Consider the following 22,686-nt stretch of genomic DNA (forward strand, 5'->3'; position numbering starts at 1 on the left):
ATACTGCTTCACATATTCAGATACTTGTAATTAACAGTCTTTCCCATTTTAACTATTCTAGTAGGTGAGTACTGGCTTCTTTTTGTGGTTTTCATTTGAATTTCTATGTTGACCAATAACATTTAGGGACTTTCAGGAGATGACTGTTAGCATCTTTTTTTTTGACAGTCTCACCAAGAATATGGAAACACAGAGATCTGCTGCCTCTGCCCATACCTGCCCAGCATCACATATACTGAAGTGTCATATTCAGATGTTCTATCATTCTTTACTGAGTTTTGAGAATTCTTTATAACTGAATGTGTGACAAGTGACTGTAATTCTAGCATTCAAAAAGCTGAAGTAGGAAGATCAGAAGTCCAAAATCATCCTTCTCTATCACAGTGATTTCAAGGCCAGCCTGGGCTACATGAGACTATGAGTGTCAACCCACTCCCTGTCTCCTCTCTCCAACCCCCCAAAAAAGGAAAGGAAGGAAGGAAGGAAGGAAGGAGGGAGAGAAGGAAGGAAGGAAGGAGGTTAGCTTACTAACAGTAACATTTCAATTCTTTGTTTTAGTCCCCATCACTCTGTACAGACACAGGCAAACAGGCTGAGAACAGCTTTCTGACAAAGAGTGCACCGACTAAGATTTTCAAACCCACAGGCAGGGGATGTAGTTAGTGTTTGATCCCCAGAGCTACATACCTGGGCTTGGTGGCACACATCCACAATCCTAGCACTCAGAGGGTAGAAGCAGCAGGAGGATCAAAATTCAAGGTCATCTGAGGCTACTTGAGAGACCTTGCCTCATGGAGCAGGGAGAGATTTTCAAAGGACAACACTTATTTTGGAAATTCACTTTTAAAAATTAAAGCATGTTATACTAATGTCATCATTTTATGCTTAAAAGCAGCTGCATTATGATTATCCATCAAAGATTTTAAATATAAAAAAATTAAAATATAACTTGGTGTATTTTCAGCTTACAAAACCTTCTGAATGGTTCAAATGAGTGTAGGTTAGTGTGCAGAGGAAAGATCCACAGCTCTGCCAAGAACACGGCCTAACACAAACACTGCAGAGATAAATTTCAATAAATCTTAGAAAATAGAAACAAAGGCAAAATGTAAAAGGGATTTATACAAACAAATCAGTGGGAACACAGCGTATGAGATGGCATGCCCCGTACCACGGAATGTGTGCTCAGTGCAATGCTTGACTTCACTAAACCCATCCTAAACCCACAGCTCAGGCTAACCCGAAACATCATGCTTTCTAGCCACTTCCTCCTCGTTCAGCCAAGTACACGTGCACAGAGATGTGAGAGTTTATATGGGATTTATATGAACAGAAATGTTCACCATAGAAAATCAGAAAGATTCAGGAAAACACAAAGGCCCAAAAAAGAAAATCTCTAATCAAGTCCAACTTTCTGAAAGATCTGTCAGTTTTTGGTGGACAGCCTCTCAGCCAGCGAGCTCACCAGCCCACTCCCTCCTTCCTCCCTTCCAAGTCACAGTCTCATATAGCTCAGGCTAACCTCTATCTCACTATGATGCTGCAGAAGATAACCCTGAACTTGTGACCCTTCCAACTGCCTCCACCAGTGACTGAATTAGAGGCATACACCCCTCCCCCATGCTGGGGACTGAACCTTGATCTCTTCCATGACAGGCAAGCAGTTTGAACTACATCTCTAGCCTCTATTATTTTAGATTAGACAAAAATGTAGAAAACATTTTTTCTATACTTTGAATATACTTGTTAAAAAATAAGTATTTTTGTATCCTTTAATTTCCTTAAAACAATTTCTTAAAAGTATTTTAAGACTAAAAAAATAACATTTTAAAAATGTATGAGTTGCCAAATACCAAGGGAGTTGTAGTGAGTTATCAGAAAACTCAGGAAGAAACCTTTTCTTTCTTTTTTTTTTTTTTAAAGACTTATTTATTTATTATATGTAAGTACATTGTAGCTGTCTTCAGACACACCAGAAGAGGGCGTCAGATCTTATTATGGGTGGTTGTGAGCCACCATGTGGTTGCTGGGATTTGAACTCAGGACCTTTGGAGGAGCAGTCAATGCTCTTAACCGCTGAGCCATCTCTCCACCACAGGGAGAAACCTTTTCAAAGTATTATAGTTGTATGTGTATACATGCATGACATATACAGGCACATGCATCACTGCATGCACGCAGAGGTCAGAGGACAGCTTGTGGAGTCAGTCCTCTCCTCCTACCATCTGTTGGTTCTATGGATCCATTCAGGTTACCAAACTTGCTCAGCAAGTGCCTTTGACCACTGAGTCATCTCTCAGCCCAAGAATTAAAACTTATACACATTAAACAAAATTTAAAATCCTCTGCACATGGCATTTTCTGTGTGTTAGGAACTGTGAGAAGCAGCACTTTATATATACTAAACAGTCTCTGGGACAGGCAATGTTGCTTTACTAGTTTATGAAGGAGGTAACAGGAACAGAAGCCAAGAAATGCCCATTGTAGCTAGCCTAGAGTCAGAAACTGGGCCACCACTGCCACCCTAGCCCCCGCCCCAAGTGCTGGGACCTGCTCGCTGGGAAGGCAAGTGCTGCAGTGTGCAGCCCTAGCCTGTGCTCTGCACTTGCACTTCTCACAGCTTTCTGGCGTTCTTCACCCCCACTTTCTGGTTACTGGGGATTTCAAAGAGCGTTTGTTTTGCAGGTTACATCTATCAGTATTTCATCTTGCTAGAATGTAAAACAGAAAGCACTCTAACATTTCACATCTAATTAGCTTTCCGTATTTAATTCTGCATTCATCTGCTGAAAAACTCCATCATGTAGCTTTAGAAAAATGTATTTTACACTCATGAGACCATAATACTAAAAAACAAAAGGTAAACCATATTTCAGAATTAATATAAACATTTTGATCTTGCACCTTTGAAAAAGCTCGGGACATTAAAGCACCCTCAACCACATCCTTAAAGCCACCACTCTCCTCTTCAGTCTCAGTTGGGGCTGTCACACCATGATTTAAAGGCATGCTCTGACAGTCACAAAAACCAAGACACCAGCCTAGGTGTTCATCAACAGCTGATCAGTTTAAGAAGTACATGGTCACATTTGCATACACTATGAAGGCATTTTATTCGGCTATAAAGGACAACCAAACTGGACTGAGGTGGCTGAGAAGATAAAATGTTTGCCATGCAAGCATGAACACCTTTAGAAACCCAGCCCAGTAAAGAGCTGTGACTATAATCCAAGTGATGGGGAGGCAGAGACCAGAGAATCCCCATAAGCTCTCTGGCCAGCTGGTATAGCTGAATGAGCGAGCTCCAGAGTAGTAAGAGATCTTATTCTTCCAAAAATTAACAAACAAACTAAAAACAAGGTGGAAACCAAGAAAGGAAGCCACCCACTGCCAACCTTTGCCTTCATATATAAAAACAAATACGTATCTCTCTTTCTCCCATCCACCTCTCTCATACACAACACACCAGAATTATGTCATTACCAGGTAAACAGATGGAATAGAATATTACCATGCTAAGTGAAATAGTCCCAGACTCTAAAAACAAAACAAAACAAAACAGAACCACCATAATTCCTCTCATACACAGAATCTAGACATATGTATGTGCATGACATAAGAGGACACCAACTATGGGAAGATGAAGGATTGCAAGGGGAGAGGGATAGCAAGGCAATTAGGGAGATAATCATGTTTCCTCTCCATGCACAATCTAGATGTAACACATATGTACACATATATGACATGATAGCAGAAGTAAAGCTATTTGGAGGAAGGAAGGAACCCAGAGGCATGGGGCGAGGACAAATATGGGTAAAGTCAGTATTTTGATATTGAATAAAAATTATGAAAATAAACCAATTACTTTGTATACTGACTAAAGACATTAATAAAAAAGGAACCTCTCACCGTATAAAAAGCCACATTCTGAGGAACATACTTGTCTAAAAGACACTGCAATTTTTTATTATCATTTATTAAAGATCACCATACACAAACTATATCCAACAGTCAAATACAGAGAGCAGGGATTTGAGGACCAGCCCCCCCCCCCCCAATTTGGTGTCACATTCTGCAAGACAGGCACATCAAGAAACTGATAAGTAAGTCGTGAGTCTGTCAAATGATAAATGGTGTGAAGAAAATGATGCAAGGTTTTACAGTTCTTGGCCAGAGAAGGGCTTACTGAGAAACTAATGCTTAAGTGAAGCTCTACAGGGAGAAAGCCATGAGCAAGTGAGAAGTGTTCCACTTAGGAGAACCAAGTATGAGAGAGATTAGCACAGAGCTGAGGCGGCAGAAGCACTGAATGAGCCAGCATGCTTGTGCAAAATGAGCGAGGGAGAGCAGCCGCAGTGCTGGAAGACAAGGCACTGCTCTAGGATCTCCTCAGCACAGCCTGCCGATGAGAGCCACCAGCAGGTTCTGAGGGTATCATCGGACTTGACTTTAAATAGATCATGAAAGTAACTAAAAATCTAAACAACTTGGGTTTATATGACAAGAGCTGTTTTGTTGGAAGTGGTTTTTTTTTTTTAAGACCCCTTTTATTTTTCTTTTCTTTTTAAAAGATTTATTTATTTATTTATTTATTTATTTATTTATTTATTTATTTATTTTGTTAGTACACTGTTGCCGTCTTCAGACACACCAGAAGTGGGCATCTGATCCCAATAGAGATGGTTGTGAGCCACCATGTGGTGCTGGGAACTGAACCCAGAACCTCTGGAAGAATAGTCAGTGCTCTTAACTGCAGAGCCATCTCTCCAGCCCTCTTGTTGGAGTTTTAAAAGTACATTTGTATTTATTTAGTCCCATTTCATGAATGTTAAGGACAAAGGACAGCTTGTGAGAGTCAGTTCTCTCCTTCCAACATGTGGATCTCAAAGACCAGTCAAGTCATCACACTTAATGGCTAGTTCCCTTACCCACTAAGTCATCTTACCATGTTTTGGTCTTTTTTGTGAGAAGTTCTCAACACTGTGGCTCAGGCTAGCCTGGAACTATGTAGCCTAGGCTAGATCTGAACTTGAGAAGCCTCCTCCCTTGGCCTCTCAAGTAGTGGAATTATAGCAATTTAAACCACCAGCATATAGAGATGTGTTCCATCTCTTACTGGGTGTCTTCATGCTTTTGAGTTTCAGGTTTCCTCTGTAGATGTGAAGCAGGATTGTGGTGATCATGATTACACAGGGGAACTATATATTATGGTACTATGTATTTCTCACTATTGCATCTCTCTTCACCAGTTTAATTTCTTCTTGTATAACCCTCTGCTCACTCTGTTGCTACCATGCACTCAGTGACTGCATGATATTAAGCAGGCCCCAGATGCTGTGAGTTCAGCCCAACACAGCCCTTCAGCTTAAGAAGTGCAAGGCAAAGAAAGTTGGGCTATGAGTGTTGGTGGTAGCACAGGCCTTTAGTATATTTCCTTGTTATTAAAAAGAAAAACTTTTATTTATTTATTTTTTTAAAGATTTGTTTATTTTATGTATATGAGTACACACCGTAGCTGTGAGCCTTCATATGGTTGTTGGGATGACTTTTAGGACCTCTGCTCACTCTGGTCGGCCCCATTTGCTTGGTCCCTGCTCACTCTGGCCCAAAGACTTATTATAAATAAGTACACTGTAGCTGCCTTCAGACACACCAGAAGAGGGCATCAGATCGCATCATGGATGGTTGTGAGCCACCATGTGGTTGCTGGGATTTGAACTCAGGACCTCTGGAAGAGCAGTCGGTGATCTTATCCGATAAGCCATCTCACCAGCCCAAAGAAAAACTTTTAAAATAATGCCTGTGGTATTCATAAAAGTGAGGCTCCAAAAAAGTAAGACTGTATGCGGCTCATCTTTGTTAAACTTGGCATTGTTTTAATGAGGCTAAAACTGTGGTTCAGAGTCTTGTCTGCCTGCTTCATCCAGAGAAACAAAGGAGAGGGAGACAAGAGAGGTGAAGGAGGAATTTCATTCCTTTGATCATAACTCCAAGAGGGCCCAGATGAATCAGAGAGGGCAGTGACTGTAAGCAGAGAGCCTAGGACAGCTGTCTGTCTGCTACCTGTATGTGAGATCATCACCCAGGCCAAAGACAGGGCAAGATGGAAGGTGGAGAGTGGCAGGTCTGCGGCACTGTGACCTGACTTCCTAGGGGTGGGAAGTAGGCACCCAGACATCAGGGTTTTTTATCTCCTCCAGCCCTCCTTCCATCCCTCCCTCCTTTCCTCTTTTGAAATAGGATCTCCCTATCTAGTCCTGGCTGTCCTGGAACTCACTATCTCAAGCTAGCCTCAAACTCCCAAAGATCCAAATGCCCCTGGCTCTCCAGTGCTGGTATTAAAGGCCTGTGCCACCAAGCCCTGCTTTTACCTTCTCTCTTAACCCCACCATCTCTGAGGGTTCACATCTAGCCTCATACACTGGAGATCTGTGGTGTCTCTTTGTAAATATCTTGAAGCAGAAAGAACATTGGAAAGACAGTGAGGACACAAATTCTCCTCCCACCTCTGTCCCAAATTACACGACTTCAGGAAATAAACTAACCCCAAAGGCCAATTTCCTCTTTTCAAAAGAAAAAGAGGACAAGAAAATACCCAGGGTTTCCTTCAAGCTCTATAGTTCCTTAAAAAGAAATCAGGGTGTTTCAAAGCCCACAACATTGAGAGCACTCAGATACCTAAAAGTAGGTGACGTAGGCTGAAGGTTCTAATGTTTTGATCTGCTCTCTATCCTTCCGAGTGGCTGGAGCAAGTGAGTGAGTGAGTGAGTGTACCAAAATGGGCAGTATTTAATTTGCTACTGTCCCTGTGCCTTGGCACTCTTCCCTAGCTCCCCTTGAAGTGACTGCTATCCCCCTATTCTGTACATTATGTTTTAAAATAAGCAGGGCGGGGGAAAACTGCCATGATCAAGGAACAAGAAGTCAAAGAAATATTTAGGAGTTAAGTACAAAGATATCAAAGGATAAGGAACAAATAATGAACAAAGGAGAAACTTTTTTAATTAATGAATTTTTTTTTCAATAGGCAAAAGTGGTGTAAAAGATAAAAAGATCCAAAAGGACATTAAAAGCAAGCCTGTCTCTGCAGGGCACCAGTAAATGTGCTTACACAGGCAATGCCCTGCTTCTTAGGCTGAGTAGCAGGATTCATGGGTTTATATATGTGTCAAAGTGTACATACCGATTGCATACCTATACATCCTCTTGCATTTATGGCATGGCCTCAGAATAAGCTCAAAAGAAAACTCAGTTGCTTTGTGGAACACAAAGTCTCTTCTCCTTCAGTCTCCTAGTCTTCTGTCAGCCTTTCCCTGAACCAGCCGTTGCATGGGCAAGTGTGGGCCTCGGGGGACACACATGCACACAAGCAACAGGAGAAAAAGAGCCACAGGCTCCTTAACTGTAGCCAACATGATCAGGCATGCACCATGGGACCAAAGCAGACCTGGGGGCCGTCTCAATCCTTTCTGCCATGGAAGTCTGTCTCACTGTTATGGAGAAACGAACTGATGGAGTGTTACTGGCTGGAAAAAGGCAGAGGGCTGCCTGCTTGGGGCCACATACACACTCCCATTCTGAAAGACACCATTCAATGCTGTGGCCCTATCTTATTTATTCCCTTAGGGCCAGCTTCAGAAATTCTACAATGTCCATTCGAGTAATTTTCTAATTGTGACAATCCAGACAGATTCCTATGGCAGAGACACAAACTCTAGTTGTGGCTTGATTGGAATACTAAGGTTCATATAAAAACACACATCCTCATAGACAGGGCACACTAGAAAATTCAGAGAGGCAAAAGAATGTCAACTTTGAAAGCCACAAAGCTTTGGATAACGACCGGCTAAAACAGAGGATGATGATCACTGGATTCATTTATTTATGGAAGAAAAGATTACAAAATGCTTTTATAAAAATCTTAAAGGCTTTGCATATTAGTCAGAAGAACTAAGTCAAACAAAATTCCATCATTCTACAGAAAATAAGTTAGTGTCTCTCATGTGCCACTGCAGGATTCCACATACAGCTGAGTGATTTGCTCTTAAGAAAAGTAAGTGGGAGCCATCCAGAGATGACAGTGGCACACACTGCCTATAATAGCTCCTGCACTCACAGGGACACTGCCACACAGATTCATATTCATAATTAAAGATAACTGTAACAACAGCTCCTGCTTCTGGCTTCTCTGTGCACCTGCACTCTCAGGGACACAGCCACACAGATACACATACCCATAATTAAAAATAAACCTCTTTCAAAGAAGCTAATAGCCTAATCTGGAAGCCTCGTGGAAGTGATACCTGGTGTGCATTGAGGCCACAGGAATGACAGGAGGGAGGGATCCTACTGAGAGAGGTTTCACAGAAAGGCACCTCTGGCAGTGTGGAGGAGGGAAACCTTCAGAGACTCTCAAGAATGTCCTGCCCAAACCCCCAAGCTCTAACTACTGAGCAAAAACTGCTGCTGAGCATAGTGTACCACAAACTATTATATCCAATACCTTAAAATTTTGCATCTTCAATTCTTTATGAAGGGGTTAGTTATTGTATGATGTGAAAGGCATGTCTCTTAGAAAGCTAGGAAGGTACAGATTAACACAGTGCTTGGCTTGTACCAAGATTCACTGTTTACTGACATTTCGTAGCAGATTCTTTTCATTTCCTATCACAATGGTGACTGCATTACTGTTACAATGGGCTTGTAGCTACGGCACTCCACAATAGAAGAGTAAACTCTCCCAAACCCATCTGCAGTGGCTAATATTAAATGGTTTTTTGTGGCTTTTTTTTTAAAAAAGAAAAAAAAAAAACATTTTCCTAGCTAAGTGACAGGAAGGTTATCCCTGAATGCAATTTCTCTGCTTTATGAACACAGCAAAAAGGCAAAGTCCTTATCTATCATATTGTTGGTTGACCCTTGGTCCTACCTGTATCCACAGCCTGTCAATTCACCCACACTTGTCTTACACAGTGCTGTCTTTTGAAAGTTTTATGAAGTAGCTGGTGTGACAGATGGGTGACCAGCCCTGCCCAACACATGCTGCAGGAAAGCCTACTCTGAGACAAGAAATGACAAAGAGCCATCCTTTCTCTCCCTATAGAGCTAGGAACACAGAGATTATCTTAGAGGAAGAAGCAGCAGCCTTTGACTTACACTGGGAAATGTTATTGTCTAAGACACCTACAAATAAAGATGATCAAAAAGGAAGAGTTCAAATATTAAAATCTGCCCCTTGAAGTAAAATGCGCACTTGTCCACACAAAGCAGAAACTGGAATATAGATGGGAAGACTCAAATCAGTTTAACTGGGAGCTCCTGAGATACCTCAGCAAAGACAGATGGGAAACACTCAGATAAGTACACTGTTTGTTTGGAACACAAAGCTCCAGAGATATGTGGGAGCAAAAGGAAAGAGAACCTGAAATGCACAGCACATAAGAACAGAAAATTCATATGATAAGTGACTCATTATGGCTGTTTGAAAACCAGGAAGAAGAGAATGGTAGTAGATCCTTCTGCCCTAGCCCTTCCTGTCCACAGGCACAAACCTGTAATGTCTTCAGCTGATGTGTCCCTGGGCCTGACAACACTCGCTCTAAGCACTCCCCAGGGAGAACAGAGACCACCATGCCAGTGACTGCATCAGCCCCACCAAAGAGCTTTATTCTCCTCTGCATGGGGCCAGGGAACGGGTACAGGGAATTTGTACAGGGTACAAATGCCACTTGTATGTATCTGTCAGAAAACACTACAGATTACAGTTTAGTAGAAGTCTAAAAATAAGAAAGGGAACATTCTCTATTTTTAGATATCTGACTTACAAATTTTAAAAACACCAAAAGTAAAAGAAACCATTAAAAAAAAACTATCTGGCATTTTAAAATGTTTTCAGAAAAGCTTTGAATTAGAAAACTATTTCTAGAGATAGAATTTCAAAAATCCTGCATTCTTTCTGTTAACTGCTTCCCTATCTGTAAAATTTAACCCAATCCTGTGCTTTATCAAGAGCGTTCCACGGATGCTTAAAGATGAAATGGAAAGGTTTTACAGAGAAGAGAAAGAACAGTGGAGGAGACCACAAAGGATACTTTCACAGTGACATAAAAGAGTAGGTTGCAATTAAAGACATACAGTAGAAAGCAGCAAATGCAATGAAATTATCTTTCTCTAAAAGCAGTGCCAAAACAGTGATAAAATGGTTAAAGAAAAACGAGTAAGTCTCCTTGCTGAGTACTCTTCCGATCAGTGAGCATCTAACTCAAGCTATGTGTGAATAACCAGAAAATGCAAGTAAAGAAAAAATTACAAACAATAAAAACCTGAAAATGAAACAGTTACAGGATAATTTATGTTTAAGCTTTCCATCTCAGCCCAGTGCTAATACAAATGTGTTCAACCATCTTAAAGATGCCTGTGGCAAGTGAGCTTTGCAGGAAATAAGGGAATTACCTGACTGCACAGCCATCATTAGCATCTCAGGCTCCAGCAGAGTCATGACGGAGTCTTCAAGGAAACAGATCACAAAAAGTCCAAGTCCCAGGGAAAGTCTGAAAAGGCCACGGCAAGCTTTACCAGTTCAGCTTTACCATGCCTGTGTGCATGAGGCTGAACTGGTAAATGTGAGACCCACTGCTCTTCTCGGGGAAGACACCAACTCTCTCCACCCTTCAGGCAAGCCAAGATGGCCCAGAGTTGAGTGAGTGCAGACAGGAAGCCCAGCGCTCCAGAGAAGACCTGAAGTTCGTGGTTAGAGCAGTGGCTCCTCCCCTCCTGTCCTCTCTAGGGGGAGGGGAGGAGCACAGAAAGACTTCAGAAGACAGATCAAACTGCTTCCCTCTCTTAAAAATGGGAAGACAGGTTTTATTCAAAACTCCACTAGAAGGAACTCTGGGGCTAACACAGTATCGGACAACAAGGCAAATACAATTCAAACTCAGTCTCATGAAACACTCGGAGATCAGATACGCATCAACATATAATACAAATAAACACATATTCGGCATAACTTTGCTGAGGATTCCAACAGTCTTTCATACGTGGTATTTATAGGCAACAGCTATGAAAGCTGATTATTTAACTACAGTTCAACTGTTTCCCCACCCCCTCTCCAATTAAAAAATGTTTCCAAAAACCAGAGCGGTTATCCGTTTCTCACATCTACTAGTCGTCCAAAAGTGCCTCTCACTGCCCATGGGGGGACTTTCGAGCTGTGGATAGACAGAATGTCACACATGGGAAAAGAGTCCCTTTCCTGATAAACCTCGGCCTTTTTGTACAAGGAGCAGCTCTTAGAAATGAGAATGGACAAGGGCATTTTGCTTTCCCTGGGGAGAAAAAAACCCAAACCTAAGGTCCTTTTCAATTACAATATAGAAATTATTTCATTTGCCCCAATAAAGGTCACTTATCCTTTTTGCAGAGGTTTTTTTAATTTTTTTTTTGTAACTGATAAAATAAAATGACATAAAGATGCTTCTGGGCAATTTGATGGACTTTTAATAAATATCAGAAAAGTAGGAAGCTGTTGGGCTCTTTCTGGTGAAGTACACTAGGGCAATCAGGCCCAGTGGATGGCTGCGTGCCTACAAAGTCAAACAAGTGATAAAGGAAAGCCCTGGGAGACCTTTTAAAAGAACAGTTTCACAAAGAGGGCAAGGCACAAAAGAAAAGGCAATGCAGATTTGGTGCAGGGAGGTTCTTTCTTTCTCACTCCAAGAACACGGTGTTTAAGAGCTGAGCTCTATATAGAGCTGAGCGGATGACTCAACAGGCAGTGGAGTGGCAGCCAGTGTGGGCGCACGCTGCTTTGGAAGCAGCACATTCTCACGGCCCCCTTCTGGCAACCGAGCTCCAACTGTCATATGAAAAATGAGTGAATTTCAACTGGGACTGTTTAAGAGTATGGTCAGAGGTTAGTAACGTTGGGAGAAGCATCCCTAAAAGGCCGAGTCATCCCTTTGGCCCTCTGAAGCTGTACAATATGCCGTGAGGGGTAGGTTTGTTTGGTTTCCGTCATACAAAGCAAGTTCTCACTCATAGTTCTGTACTTGGAGGAATCTACAAATTACAAGATTTCTGCACAAAGACTGAGAGAGGCGCACAGACTGCCCCTCCTGCCCAGGCACCCCCTGCCATAGTAAGTGTTTACAATGAATGCCACACGCCCTCAGGAGATTGGGACAGTTGAGTAGTGATGGACAATAATGGGAACAGCAGGTTTCAGCTGATCTCACTTATTTACAGCAAATCCTACTCACAATGAATTTGGGACAAAAGAAACACAAGGAAAAAAGGCTGTCTTAAAAACAGAAATCTAAAAAAGTGATTTTTTTAAAAAACCCCAGAAAGTAAGATATTTGCCTACCAGTTGGATTTTGCTTTTATTGTGGTGGCTGCTCTCATCTGTCATCTTGACTACATCTGGAATTAACTTAAAACCCAAATGGCTGGACACACCCATGAGAGACTGAAGTAGCAAGACCCACTTCTGATCTGGATCTCTAAGGTGGGAAGATCGACCTCTAGTCTGGGCCACACCTTCTGCTGGCAGCCTACATATAGAACATGGAAACAGGGAACTTACTCTCTTTGCCTGCCTGCTCTCACTCTTGCTAGCAAGCCATTCCTTCACTGGCATTTAGAAGTTACTTCTTCACCAGCTGAGACATCAAGCCTCGTGGACTGGAACAACTATGGGATTCTCAAACTGTCCATTGGTAGACAGCAATTGTTGGACTAGCTGGACCATAGCCTGCAAGCTATTCTAATAAATCCCCTTCAGATAGATGATAGATAGCTAAATGAATGTTAGAGTCATTCATTTGCTCATTCTATAAATTGTTCCTTTAGAGAACCCTAACACAAACATCAATGCATCCACAGTAACTATACAAACAGACTTTAGGCTCCCCAGTTCCAAAGTATTGGATTCAAAGTATTGAAAGCTTTAGTTCCACATTTTTTTGTGCAAATATTTCATAAATATAAAGATACACTGATAAAGCATACAGAAAAAAAAAAAGCATACGGAACTGGAGTATACATTCTCTACATTGGGCTAGAGCCCCACGAGATGAAGGACAACCAAAAGGGAAATAAAATGAAAGCTTTGCATCTTTCTAATCACTCTTAGCTAATTGAGGCAAATTTAACATGATACTACAAATACCAGTATAGTTCTTAAATGCTTGGCATGTTTTAGTAGTTCCTTAAAACATTTAAAGAATGTTAAGTAAGATAAGTGCATATTACACGTAGGTTTCCTTCCTACCCCATCGGATGCCAAAACCCCCAAAGGCCTTTGGTCTTCCAAATCTGGAAGAACCAGCCAGGGCAGTGACACAGACTCAGAACCTAACACCCTGGCAACAAGGCAGAAAGACTGGAAAGTCAAAAGTACCTTGGGTTACATAGTGAGATTGTGACTTCAAGAAAGTAAAATAAAAGAGAGCGAACAGGAGGAGAGGAGAGAGAAGGGAAGAAGAGCAGCAGCAGAGGCAAGCAGCTTTTATACTAGACATCCGTGAGGCCAGCAGTGCTTCCATACTCTCCCTGCCTCCTTCAGCATCCCTCTTAGAGTTCCGAAGGACTCCTCTCTCTCTCTCTCTCTCTCTCTCTCTCTCTCTCTCTCTCTCTCTCTCTCTCTCTCTCTCTCTTTCTCTCTCTCTCTCTGCCCCTCTCAGGATGCCCTTCCTTTCTTTCACAGGGCAATCTCACCCTTCCCAAATGTTTGAACTTCCAACTAAATTTGACATCACCTATATGTCTGCAAGTATGCCTCTCTATCTAGCTATCTTACTTAAGCACATATGTCCAAAACTTCTAGTATCATCACCCTGCACTGCTCTCCTCAAGGCATACCTTCCCATCTCCATTACATAGATCCCAAACCATAAACTTATGCTCCTCCCAGCCCTGGACCACTAATGAGTTACAAAGAGCAAAATTAGTTACCAAATGGAATTGGTTACATCATAATATATTCCTCAAAGCCTTTTTTTATTCTATCCCTTCACCTAGTGCTTTATTCCAGGCCTTTTAATGTTGCCCAAAGTCTGAAAATAGTTTTAACTTACAGAAAAACACATACAAAGATAGGAAAGAATTGTGTATTGAACTGCTTATATTCCCATCATGTACTGGAACTCATGCCCATGTGGCCACACTTGTTCCATCTGCCCTTCTGTGCTCCCACCACCATAGAGCACCCATCAACAACGTGTTGTTGCCAAAGCAAATCTAATTTTCTATAGAGAGAGAACACAAAACTACCCAGTATAACGAAATACCAAAATATTTTAATCCCTTAGTATGTTCAACTATCTAACTGGTATTTAAATTTTTACCACACCAAAATATTTTTAATCCCTTAATACAAACAACTATCTAACTAGTGTTTAAATTTTCCCAGTTATCCCATGCATTTTTAGAAACTGACTTATTCAAGTTGGAGTTCATAGGTGACAACGCATTTCCTCTCATTGATATGTCTCTTACATTTCTTTAATTTTGCACTTTCCTCAAGAATGCAAATTGGCTTTCCACATTTTGGATTTTGCTGGGGTTTTTTACAGCACTGTTAAACATATATACTGATCTACCCCTCCACACCCAGTTATTAAGAGTTAGATACAGAGCCTCAATCTAAGTTGAGTTAAAACTTGGGGCAGAAATATGTCATGAACTGTCGTTCCTACCTCAGCTGTGCCACAGTGGCATGACCTACACAGCCTGCCCAGCAGGGTTGATCTGATGGAGTGACGAGGGAGTGAAGGAAGGACAGACATGTGTAGGCTGGGCACTCCAAGTCCAGCAGCAGCCCAGCACATTTATGTGGCTGAGCAAGAAGGCTCATTTACACAGCTGAACAAGGAGGTAGACAGGTTAGCTGCACTCAGTAGGAGGTCTCCACAGAGAACAGTCTCAGGTCTCAGACATTTGGAAGAGAAAGCTATGGTAGTTTCTACATCCCAGGCCAATTGTTAAACTGTTCGTAAACACTTGTACTTGGACCAGAGGGAGGCATGACCATTCCCATGGGTCTGTGACACTGGGTTCTTGGCATGGCCATGCCCACGCCAACAAAATACATTTAAGACTTCACCTCTCCCCATACAGCAGCAACCATTCATTCCTTTATGCTTTCATTCACTTCTAGGCAGGGTCTTAACTCTGTAGCCCAAGCTGGACTCAGATGTGTAGAGTCCTCCTTCAGTCTCCTCCGGGGCTGGATGACAAGCGTGAGTCACTTGCAATGCTTCCCCTGTTGTTTAAATGGAAGTCAGAGGATAACTTGCAGGACTTTGCTGGTCCTAAGAATCATCTCAGGGCAGGTGTGTTCACCAGCCCCTGGGGTCAATTCCTAACTGTGCTGTTCCTGTCTACTCTTCCTGTACTAAGACGGTCCTTAAAAAAAAAAAAAAGACCGTCCTTGTTACCAGCTGACTCTTTTGCTGCCATTATTTTTTTTTCAGGTTTATCATATTCGTTTAAATTTGTTAACTTTATTTTGTTTTAATGAATATGCTTCTGTGTGAGTATGGTTGCCCCTTTGCCAGGAGTTTGATCTGCTATCCTAACATCTTGTGTTTTTCCTTTTAAAAGATTTACCATTTGAAAATGAATTGACTTATATAATTTATTTAGTCTCCTCCCCCTTCTATCTGACTGTCTAACTATAAGTTAGACAATGAGATCCTCATTTACCTTGATTATTTTCTAATACTTTAGAACTCAGTTGAAAAGAGTCCTGGAATAAATTTCTCAACATTAAAATAGTTGAGCATTTTAAGTCAGCACTTCTGTAAAAAGTAGAAACTGTTTTAAATACCCAACTGGGGAGAGCGAAAAAAATGTTCAACAGAGTATGAGAAACCTTAAGCTACAAGGCTAAACGGAAGCACAGAGCACACAAGCCAGCGGCGATGCAAGAGGCACACTGAATGCTGACAGCAGGCTTCTCTGAGATGTGGGTGGACCTATGAAAAAAATGGATTTTTTTGTTTCTTCCGTTTATTTTTTTGGAGTAGGGGGTTCTATCTGGTATCTGATCACTAAAAGCCTGGCTTAACATCTGATGAATAAGATGGAAAACTGATTAACTTTAAGACTGGGATAAAGTAGTTTTAGGAAAGTCTCTAAGTCACTTTATAAATAGTCATATAAAGAATCTTAAGATTTGGACATTTTCAAGTGAGACTAAATCTGGAAAAGCTTCCCGAGGTACATAGTTTTAAAACTCTCTTTTCTTTACCCAAGAAAATATTATAATTTAGATCTGAAACTGCCCACTCAAGACTTTTACTTCTCTCAACAATTAATTAGTACCTCCTGTGCAGCGCTGTGGTGCGGAAGTGCACAGGCGTCCCTCACAGGAAACACACTTGAGATTGGCCCTTTCTCCCCTGGCAGTAAAAAACACTCGAAACAGAATGAGTACTTCTTAAAGCACTCACAAAAAGAAGGAAAAGCCACATGGAAGGGAGTAAATATTACTTTTTCCTGCCCATTCTCTCCTGTTCTTCCCTCAAACAGCTCGCCCCACCCCACCCAGCACCCTAGAAATCAGACCGGACTACCTCGAGAAAATACTTGAGATCAGCTAGCAAAAGAGGACTCAAAGAAAAGGGAACATTTGCAATGGTATTTAATATAGGAAACATTTAAAGGGAGATGGAGGGCTGAGGCTAGCAGGGCCCAGGTTCAATTCTCAGGGCCACAAAAATAGGGTAAAATAAACGGGACAAAACACATGTAAGAAATAAGAAATTATAATCTCCACACAGGAAATTATAGAACTTCATACAGAAGCTCTGATACACCAGAGAATATAGTCACAGAACAATAATCTAAAAATACAATTCTCCTAGTTTACAGACTTAACATAATTTTAACCAAATCCCTACAGAAATATTGAAATTCATAAGGAAATGCAAAAAAGCCAAGCACAGATGAGAAATTCACTCTTGGAAAAGAACAAGGTAGGAGTTGCTTCTCCCATGTAACAGAGTTTATTCCAGTTAGCATAATTCAAACTGTGAGAAATACAAACTGTCCATCCTCAGTATTATAAGGTATTCTTACACCCATATCAAGATATCTAAAATATCAACAGTCTGAAACTAGGAACAACACAAATATCCACCAGAGGAATCTATATACCTGCCTACCTATTTATCTATCGAGGCAGCATTTCTCTGTGGAGCCCTGACCACCCCGGAGGGCTCTGTACACCAGGTTTGCCTCAGACTCAGGACATGCCCTGGCCTCTTCCTTCTGAGTGCTGAGATTAAAGGAGTGTGTGACCACATGCAGCTTGTGGAGTAAGTTAACAAGATGGATCAATCTATCGGTCCATCTATCAGTCTGTCTGTCTGTCTGTCTGTCTGTCTGTCTGTCTGTCTATGTGTGTAAGGAAAACAGAAGCAGATTTTTCTGTTATACAATAGTTATCCATGCAAGCCTGGCAATACCTGGCAATAAAAATGGATAAATCACATATGTACACAAGATGATGGAATACTAGCTATGATAGGCAAAAAAGGAATAAAAAATCATTTCAGTCATACATATTTTAACTAACCCATATATATTGTCTAGGAATGAACATAGTAAAAGAAAATCGTAACGTATTCATTCACTGGGTGCCAGAGCTGCCTGAGCTGGAGTCAGAGGACTGGCCCATTGCAGAGGAGGCTTTCCAGGTTCCTCTAAGCTCAGGGTGGACACTGTGCCCTTTTAGACCTAGATGCTCAGCTTCAAAGTAGATAATGGAGTGCTATGAAAACATAGGCCAAGGACTTTTCTTACCAACTGTTTCCAAGTTAGACCACCACGGTCTGGGGGAAGGAAAGCACTGAGGCAGTCGTCCTCCACTGTGGGTCATCTCAGAAATCCCGCATGTCAGACATTTACATTACAATTCATAACAGTAGCAAAATTAGAGTTATGAAGTAGCAATGAAATAATTTATTGTTGGGGGTCACCACAGCATGAGGAACTGTATTAAAGGGTCTCAGAATCAGGAAGGTTGAGAACCACTAACCCAAGGGAACCAACTCTTCAGTAAACAGGTACCAGGAGCTTGACTACCAACTGCCCCTTAAAGACGCCTTCTACCCACAGCTCTTCCATGTAAGATACAAGTAAAACAGCTGAGAACTCGATGTTCTCACTTCTCCACACACAGTACAGCTGTGGACATTACTAACTCAGAATGGCACACTGTCTTGCATCACAGTCACTTCAGGAATTTTCCTCTTCTGCTCCTGCCCTGACCTCCTACAAAGGTGTAAAAGCCCCTGCCTACTGACTGAATGCTCTGAGGAAGACAGTAGAAGGAGGAAGTAGAAAGGCAGAGAAAAAGGTCTGAGTAGAAAAAGTAGTGGACAGACAGATGCGATGAAAAAAGCCAAGAATAATGTTAGTAGAGGAAGGCTTTCAAATGTCTGGGATAGGACTAGAGGGCCACACCATCCATAACAAAAACAACACTGACAAACTCGAAGGGCACTCGAAGGTAAAAGTGTAGTAGTGAAATCTCTAGGATGTGAAGAGTAGAGACAATGACTAAGAAAAGCTCTCGAGGGTCAGACAGACAGGCTGAGCACACCCCACCTACCCCACCTCAGCCCCACACCTCCAGAGGACTTCTGTCCCATTGAAGTGACTTCACTACCGCTCTGTCAGCACTAACTTCCTCCACATACAGCCCAGGCACATGGGTTTACTGTCTGCTGTCTGTTATCCCTCCCCTGCGTTCCTCCCTCCTTAGGGCACACAGTCCTGACTCCCCACCAGCACCATGGGACTGATCCTTTTATCGCCACAGGTACCCTAATCTTTTCTATTGTATTAAATAGAGTTGTTTCATTTACATGTGCAGGTGCATGGAGGGCAAAAGAGTCAGACCTCTCTCTCAGAGATGGCCACAAGGATTTGTCAGGTTTGTTACACGGCTGCTGGTATCATAAGTCCGGTCCTCATGACTTTACAATAAGCGCTCATCTCACTAGACTCTATTTTCCTCTCTTCCATCTTTCCTTATAGATTAATCCCCCTACCCCTTATCAAATATATAAGCTTCATTTGTGACCAGGGGACTAGATGGATAGCCGTGGTCTTTTTTTCCCATGCTCACAGGTATGTCAGCACTCTTGGGAGAGCAACTCTCTCCTGGCAGTATTTGATGGGACCAGGGAATTAAAAGCGAGAAAAAGAACACACAAAAATCTTGTGGGTGCTTCTTATTTCCCAAGCAATCTGCTAAAAACTATGAACATAAAAACCAGTTGTTGCAGCTAGGTATGATGGTGCACTCATTTAACCCCAGTACATGGCAGAACTCTTAAGAGTTCAAGGCCAGCCTGATCTAAATAGGGAGTTCCAGGCCTTTCAGGGATACATACGAAGACCTACCACATCTTAAAACAGACAAACAACAAAAAATAAATAAAAAATAGTTGTTGCCCATTAGGAAAAAGAAATAAACCAGCCACTCATCCAACCAATAAATACTTTGATGTCCACTATGAGCCAATAGTCTTCAATGTTTCTGCCCTTATAAAATGTACTATCAAAAGTGAACAATCAAACAATAAACATACATAAACAAACATAATGACAGTTGATTTAAAAAAAAAGGCAATGTACAGTGGGAGGGGCTATTCAAGAGAAAGGGGGAAGGGAGGGCTCCCTAAGGAGAGATGTCCTACAGCAAAGGTTTCAGGATAGGACAGCACAGGTTCACACGTTCAAGAAGAGAACTGGTCCAGCACGTCACCAGCATACAAGAGGCTTGAGTTTGACACCCAGCACTACAGACATAAATGAGGAGGGAGGAGGGAGTGGGAAAGCTGAGTGGGAAGGCAGGCAGGAAATAAATAGCAAGGAGGTCAGTGTGGCTGGGCCAAAGTGGCAAAAATGCAGTCAGAGAAATACCAGACCACAACATAGAAATGTAATTTGACCATGGGCCTCTTGGGAAGGCACTGCAGGATTTGGGGAGTGGTACAAAACTGATCCAGCTTTCAAAGACTCGCTCACATTGCTGAACGGAGAATTCTGATTACAACAGAGGGAGAAGAAGTGTGATGGTCAAGGTCAACAGAGTCAAGCAGATGACAATCTAGAGAAGCTCCGGACCTCAGTATGGCTTAGGAGAGAATCCTCATTAATGTTTGAACAGAATCCTAAAGGACAGACAGACAGCAGGAAGAGCAGAAGAAAGCTCATGTCATGCACAAGTGTGTAAAAAAGGCAACGTGTTTTGATAAAGCTATATTCTATATTCTAGTTTCAAACAAAACAGTTCACCAAAAATACCATTTATAATATCAACCAAAAAGCATACCTGACAGTAGATCTAACTATATATTTACATGATCCTTCTGTGAAGCTTGTAAAATGGACTAAGATAGTCCAGAAAACACTATGATCAGACATAAAACTAATTAATGAACAGAAAGAGCCATAAATATATATAAAACTGGTTTTATTACATTCATTTGTTTATTTGGTGTGTGTCCATGCATGTGAATAATAACCAGGGGACATCTTGTAGAAGTTGGTGCTCTCTCTCCTCCACTACATGGGTCCTGGGGATTGAACTCACATCTCCAGCTTGGCAGCTAATGTCTTTACCACACACTGAGCTACGTCCGTGGCCCAAGACCCATATATTTCTAAGTATAAATTCTCCCATTTTCTTATAAATGATATAGTTTAACCCCAAATCCCAACAGATACACACCAAGAGAAATGAGTTTTACAGAAGCATGATTCATAGTGGCCCTAAATTAAAACAATCCAGCATCTCCCAATCAACAAACAAGTAATTAAACAAACAGAGCAAAGTGAAACTAGCTGAACCTGGGAAGAGGATAATCTTTAAGCAGGAAGAAGAGAGCACTGGATAGGAAGAGGCACAGGGGAGCTGTTCTCTGGTAATGTTTCATCATTCTTTTAGTTGTAAATACTAGTTACAAACAGGTGTGCTTAATCTGTGACACGGGACGCTCCATCTCAGCAACAATGAGTGTGCCAGCATCTGAATCATGCTTACTTTGAGATACATCAGACACACAAAGTGGGTTGATAAAATAAATGGAAAAACCAATATATGAGGTAGAACTTGGCAAGATGGCACACACCTGCAATCGCAGTACGAAAAAGGCTAAATAAGGCAGGAGGACCAACAAGGCCAGCCCAATTCATACGGCGAGACCCAGTCTAACTCCCATTTCTCACCTCCAAAAACCTCAATAGTGGAGCTGGAAAAAATGGCACAGTAGCTGAGCACACATGCTGCCTCTCTTAGGAACTGTTCGCTTGCCACGGCAAATCTTATAGAAGAGGCATTTCATTAGGGCTTCTTTATAGTCTCAGAGATTTAGTCCATTATCATCATGGTAGGATGCCCTGGGCACCTCCTAATCCTTCTTGGATAGTGCTACTCCTCGATAACTAAGCATTCAAATACATGACCCTAAGGAGGCAATTCTTATTCAAACCACCATACTGCTCTTGCAGAAGACCAGCATGGCATGGTTGCTCACAACCATCTTACAACTCCAGTTCTAAAGGACCTGATAGGTTTCTTCTGGCTTTTGCAGGTACCAGGCATGCACAGGGCACATGCATACAAGCAGGCAAAACACACACATAAAATAAAAATAAATCCTTAAAAAGGCAGTGGTAGACTCTAAGTGGAGGTCAAACAGGTTTCTTTAAAAAGATCTATTATGTATTTTAATATCTTTTTAGAGAAAAAGTATCTCTTTTGTCACCATTATTTTGTTTGTAGAAATTAAGTAACTTTAAAATCATGGCAAACTTAAAATGTAAGAGTAGCCAAAACAATTTAAGAAACAGAGAAAGACCATCCTAATAGGTAAGACTAAAACAATGTTATCACAAATGTAACACAAAAGGTTAGATATAAGGCTGGTATTTTGAAGGCAAATTACACAGTGATTAAGAAATTAGATCAGAAAATATGTATCATTACCAACTCATAAGGTAAATATTAAATATTTATTAAATTATATTATTAAATATTAAATATTTATTTCTTCTACAAATAGATATTTCTTCTACAAACACAGGTTGTAGAAGGATACACAGTTACTGACAATCATTCAAGTTACAATTTTTTGACCTTATGGTGGTGCAAAAGCAGACCAATGCCATCACCCTCTCTGAGAATCTACTAGCCTTATGCTGGGCCACTCTGCCCAGCTGTAAACTCACAGAAGTGTCCTAAGCTAGGTGGGGCTATGTGCTAGCAAGGTTGCGTTATGTTATGGTTTAGACGTGAACTGCCCCTCACAGGCTCATGAGCCTGACACTTGGCCCTCAGCTGGTGATGCTATTCTGTTGATGATCAGCCAGCATTTGCTGAATTCATGAGCTAGTGGACAGAACAGGTTACAATCAACAGAGCGACAGGCAGGCAGACTAAAGCAACCACATCGCCTACAGTAGGAAATGCTGAATTCCTAAACTAAGCTTTTTATTTCCTTATTTTCCTTTTTATTTATTTAATATGTAGTGTCCTGCCCACATATATGCCTGCACACCAGAAGAGGGCATCAGATCCATTTACAGATGGTTGTGGGCTACCATGTGGTTGGTGAGAATTGAACTCAGAACCTCTGGAAACGGAGTCAGTGCTCTTAACCGCTG

The 22,686-nt window shown here is 41.5% G+C and overlaps 1 protein-coding gene across 2 annotated transcripts in view; it reads right to left on the reverse strand.

Moving 5' to 3' along the window:
- The window catches only part of Mrtfa (myocardin related transcription factor A), a 194,587-nt gene that overhangs the window by 95,867 nt on the left and 76,034 nt on the right, over positions 1-22,686 (reverse strand). The window contains exon 1 of one of the 2 annotated variants that reach the window (XM_031349951.1): positions 10,453-10,734. The exons of the other annotated variant lie outside the window; for it this stretch is intronic. Within the exon in view, the coding sequence (XP_031205811.1) occupies positions 10,453-10,498 (46 nt within the window). The 5' untranslated portion in view covers positions 10,499-10,734. Of the gene's footprint in view, positions 1-10,452; positions 10,735-22,686 lie in introns of those variants that run through there. 2 annotated transcript variants of the gene reach the window in all.

This window comes from Mastomys coucha, unplaced genomic scaffold, assembly GCF_008632895.1.
Source record: "Mastomys coucha isolate ucsf_1 unplaced genomic scaffold, UCSF_Mcou_1 pScaffold11, whole genome shotgun sequence".
In the NCBI taxonomy this organism is placed as follows: Eukaryota; Metazoa; Chordata; class Mammalia; order Rodentia; family Muridae; genus Mastomys; species Mastomys coucha.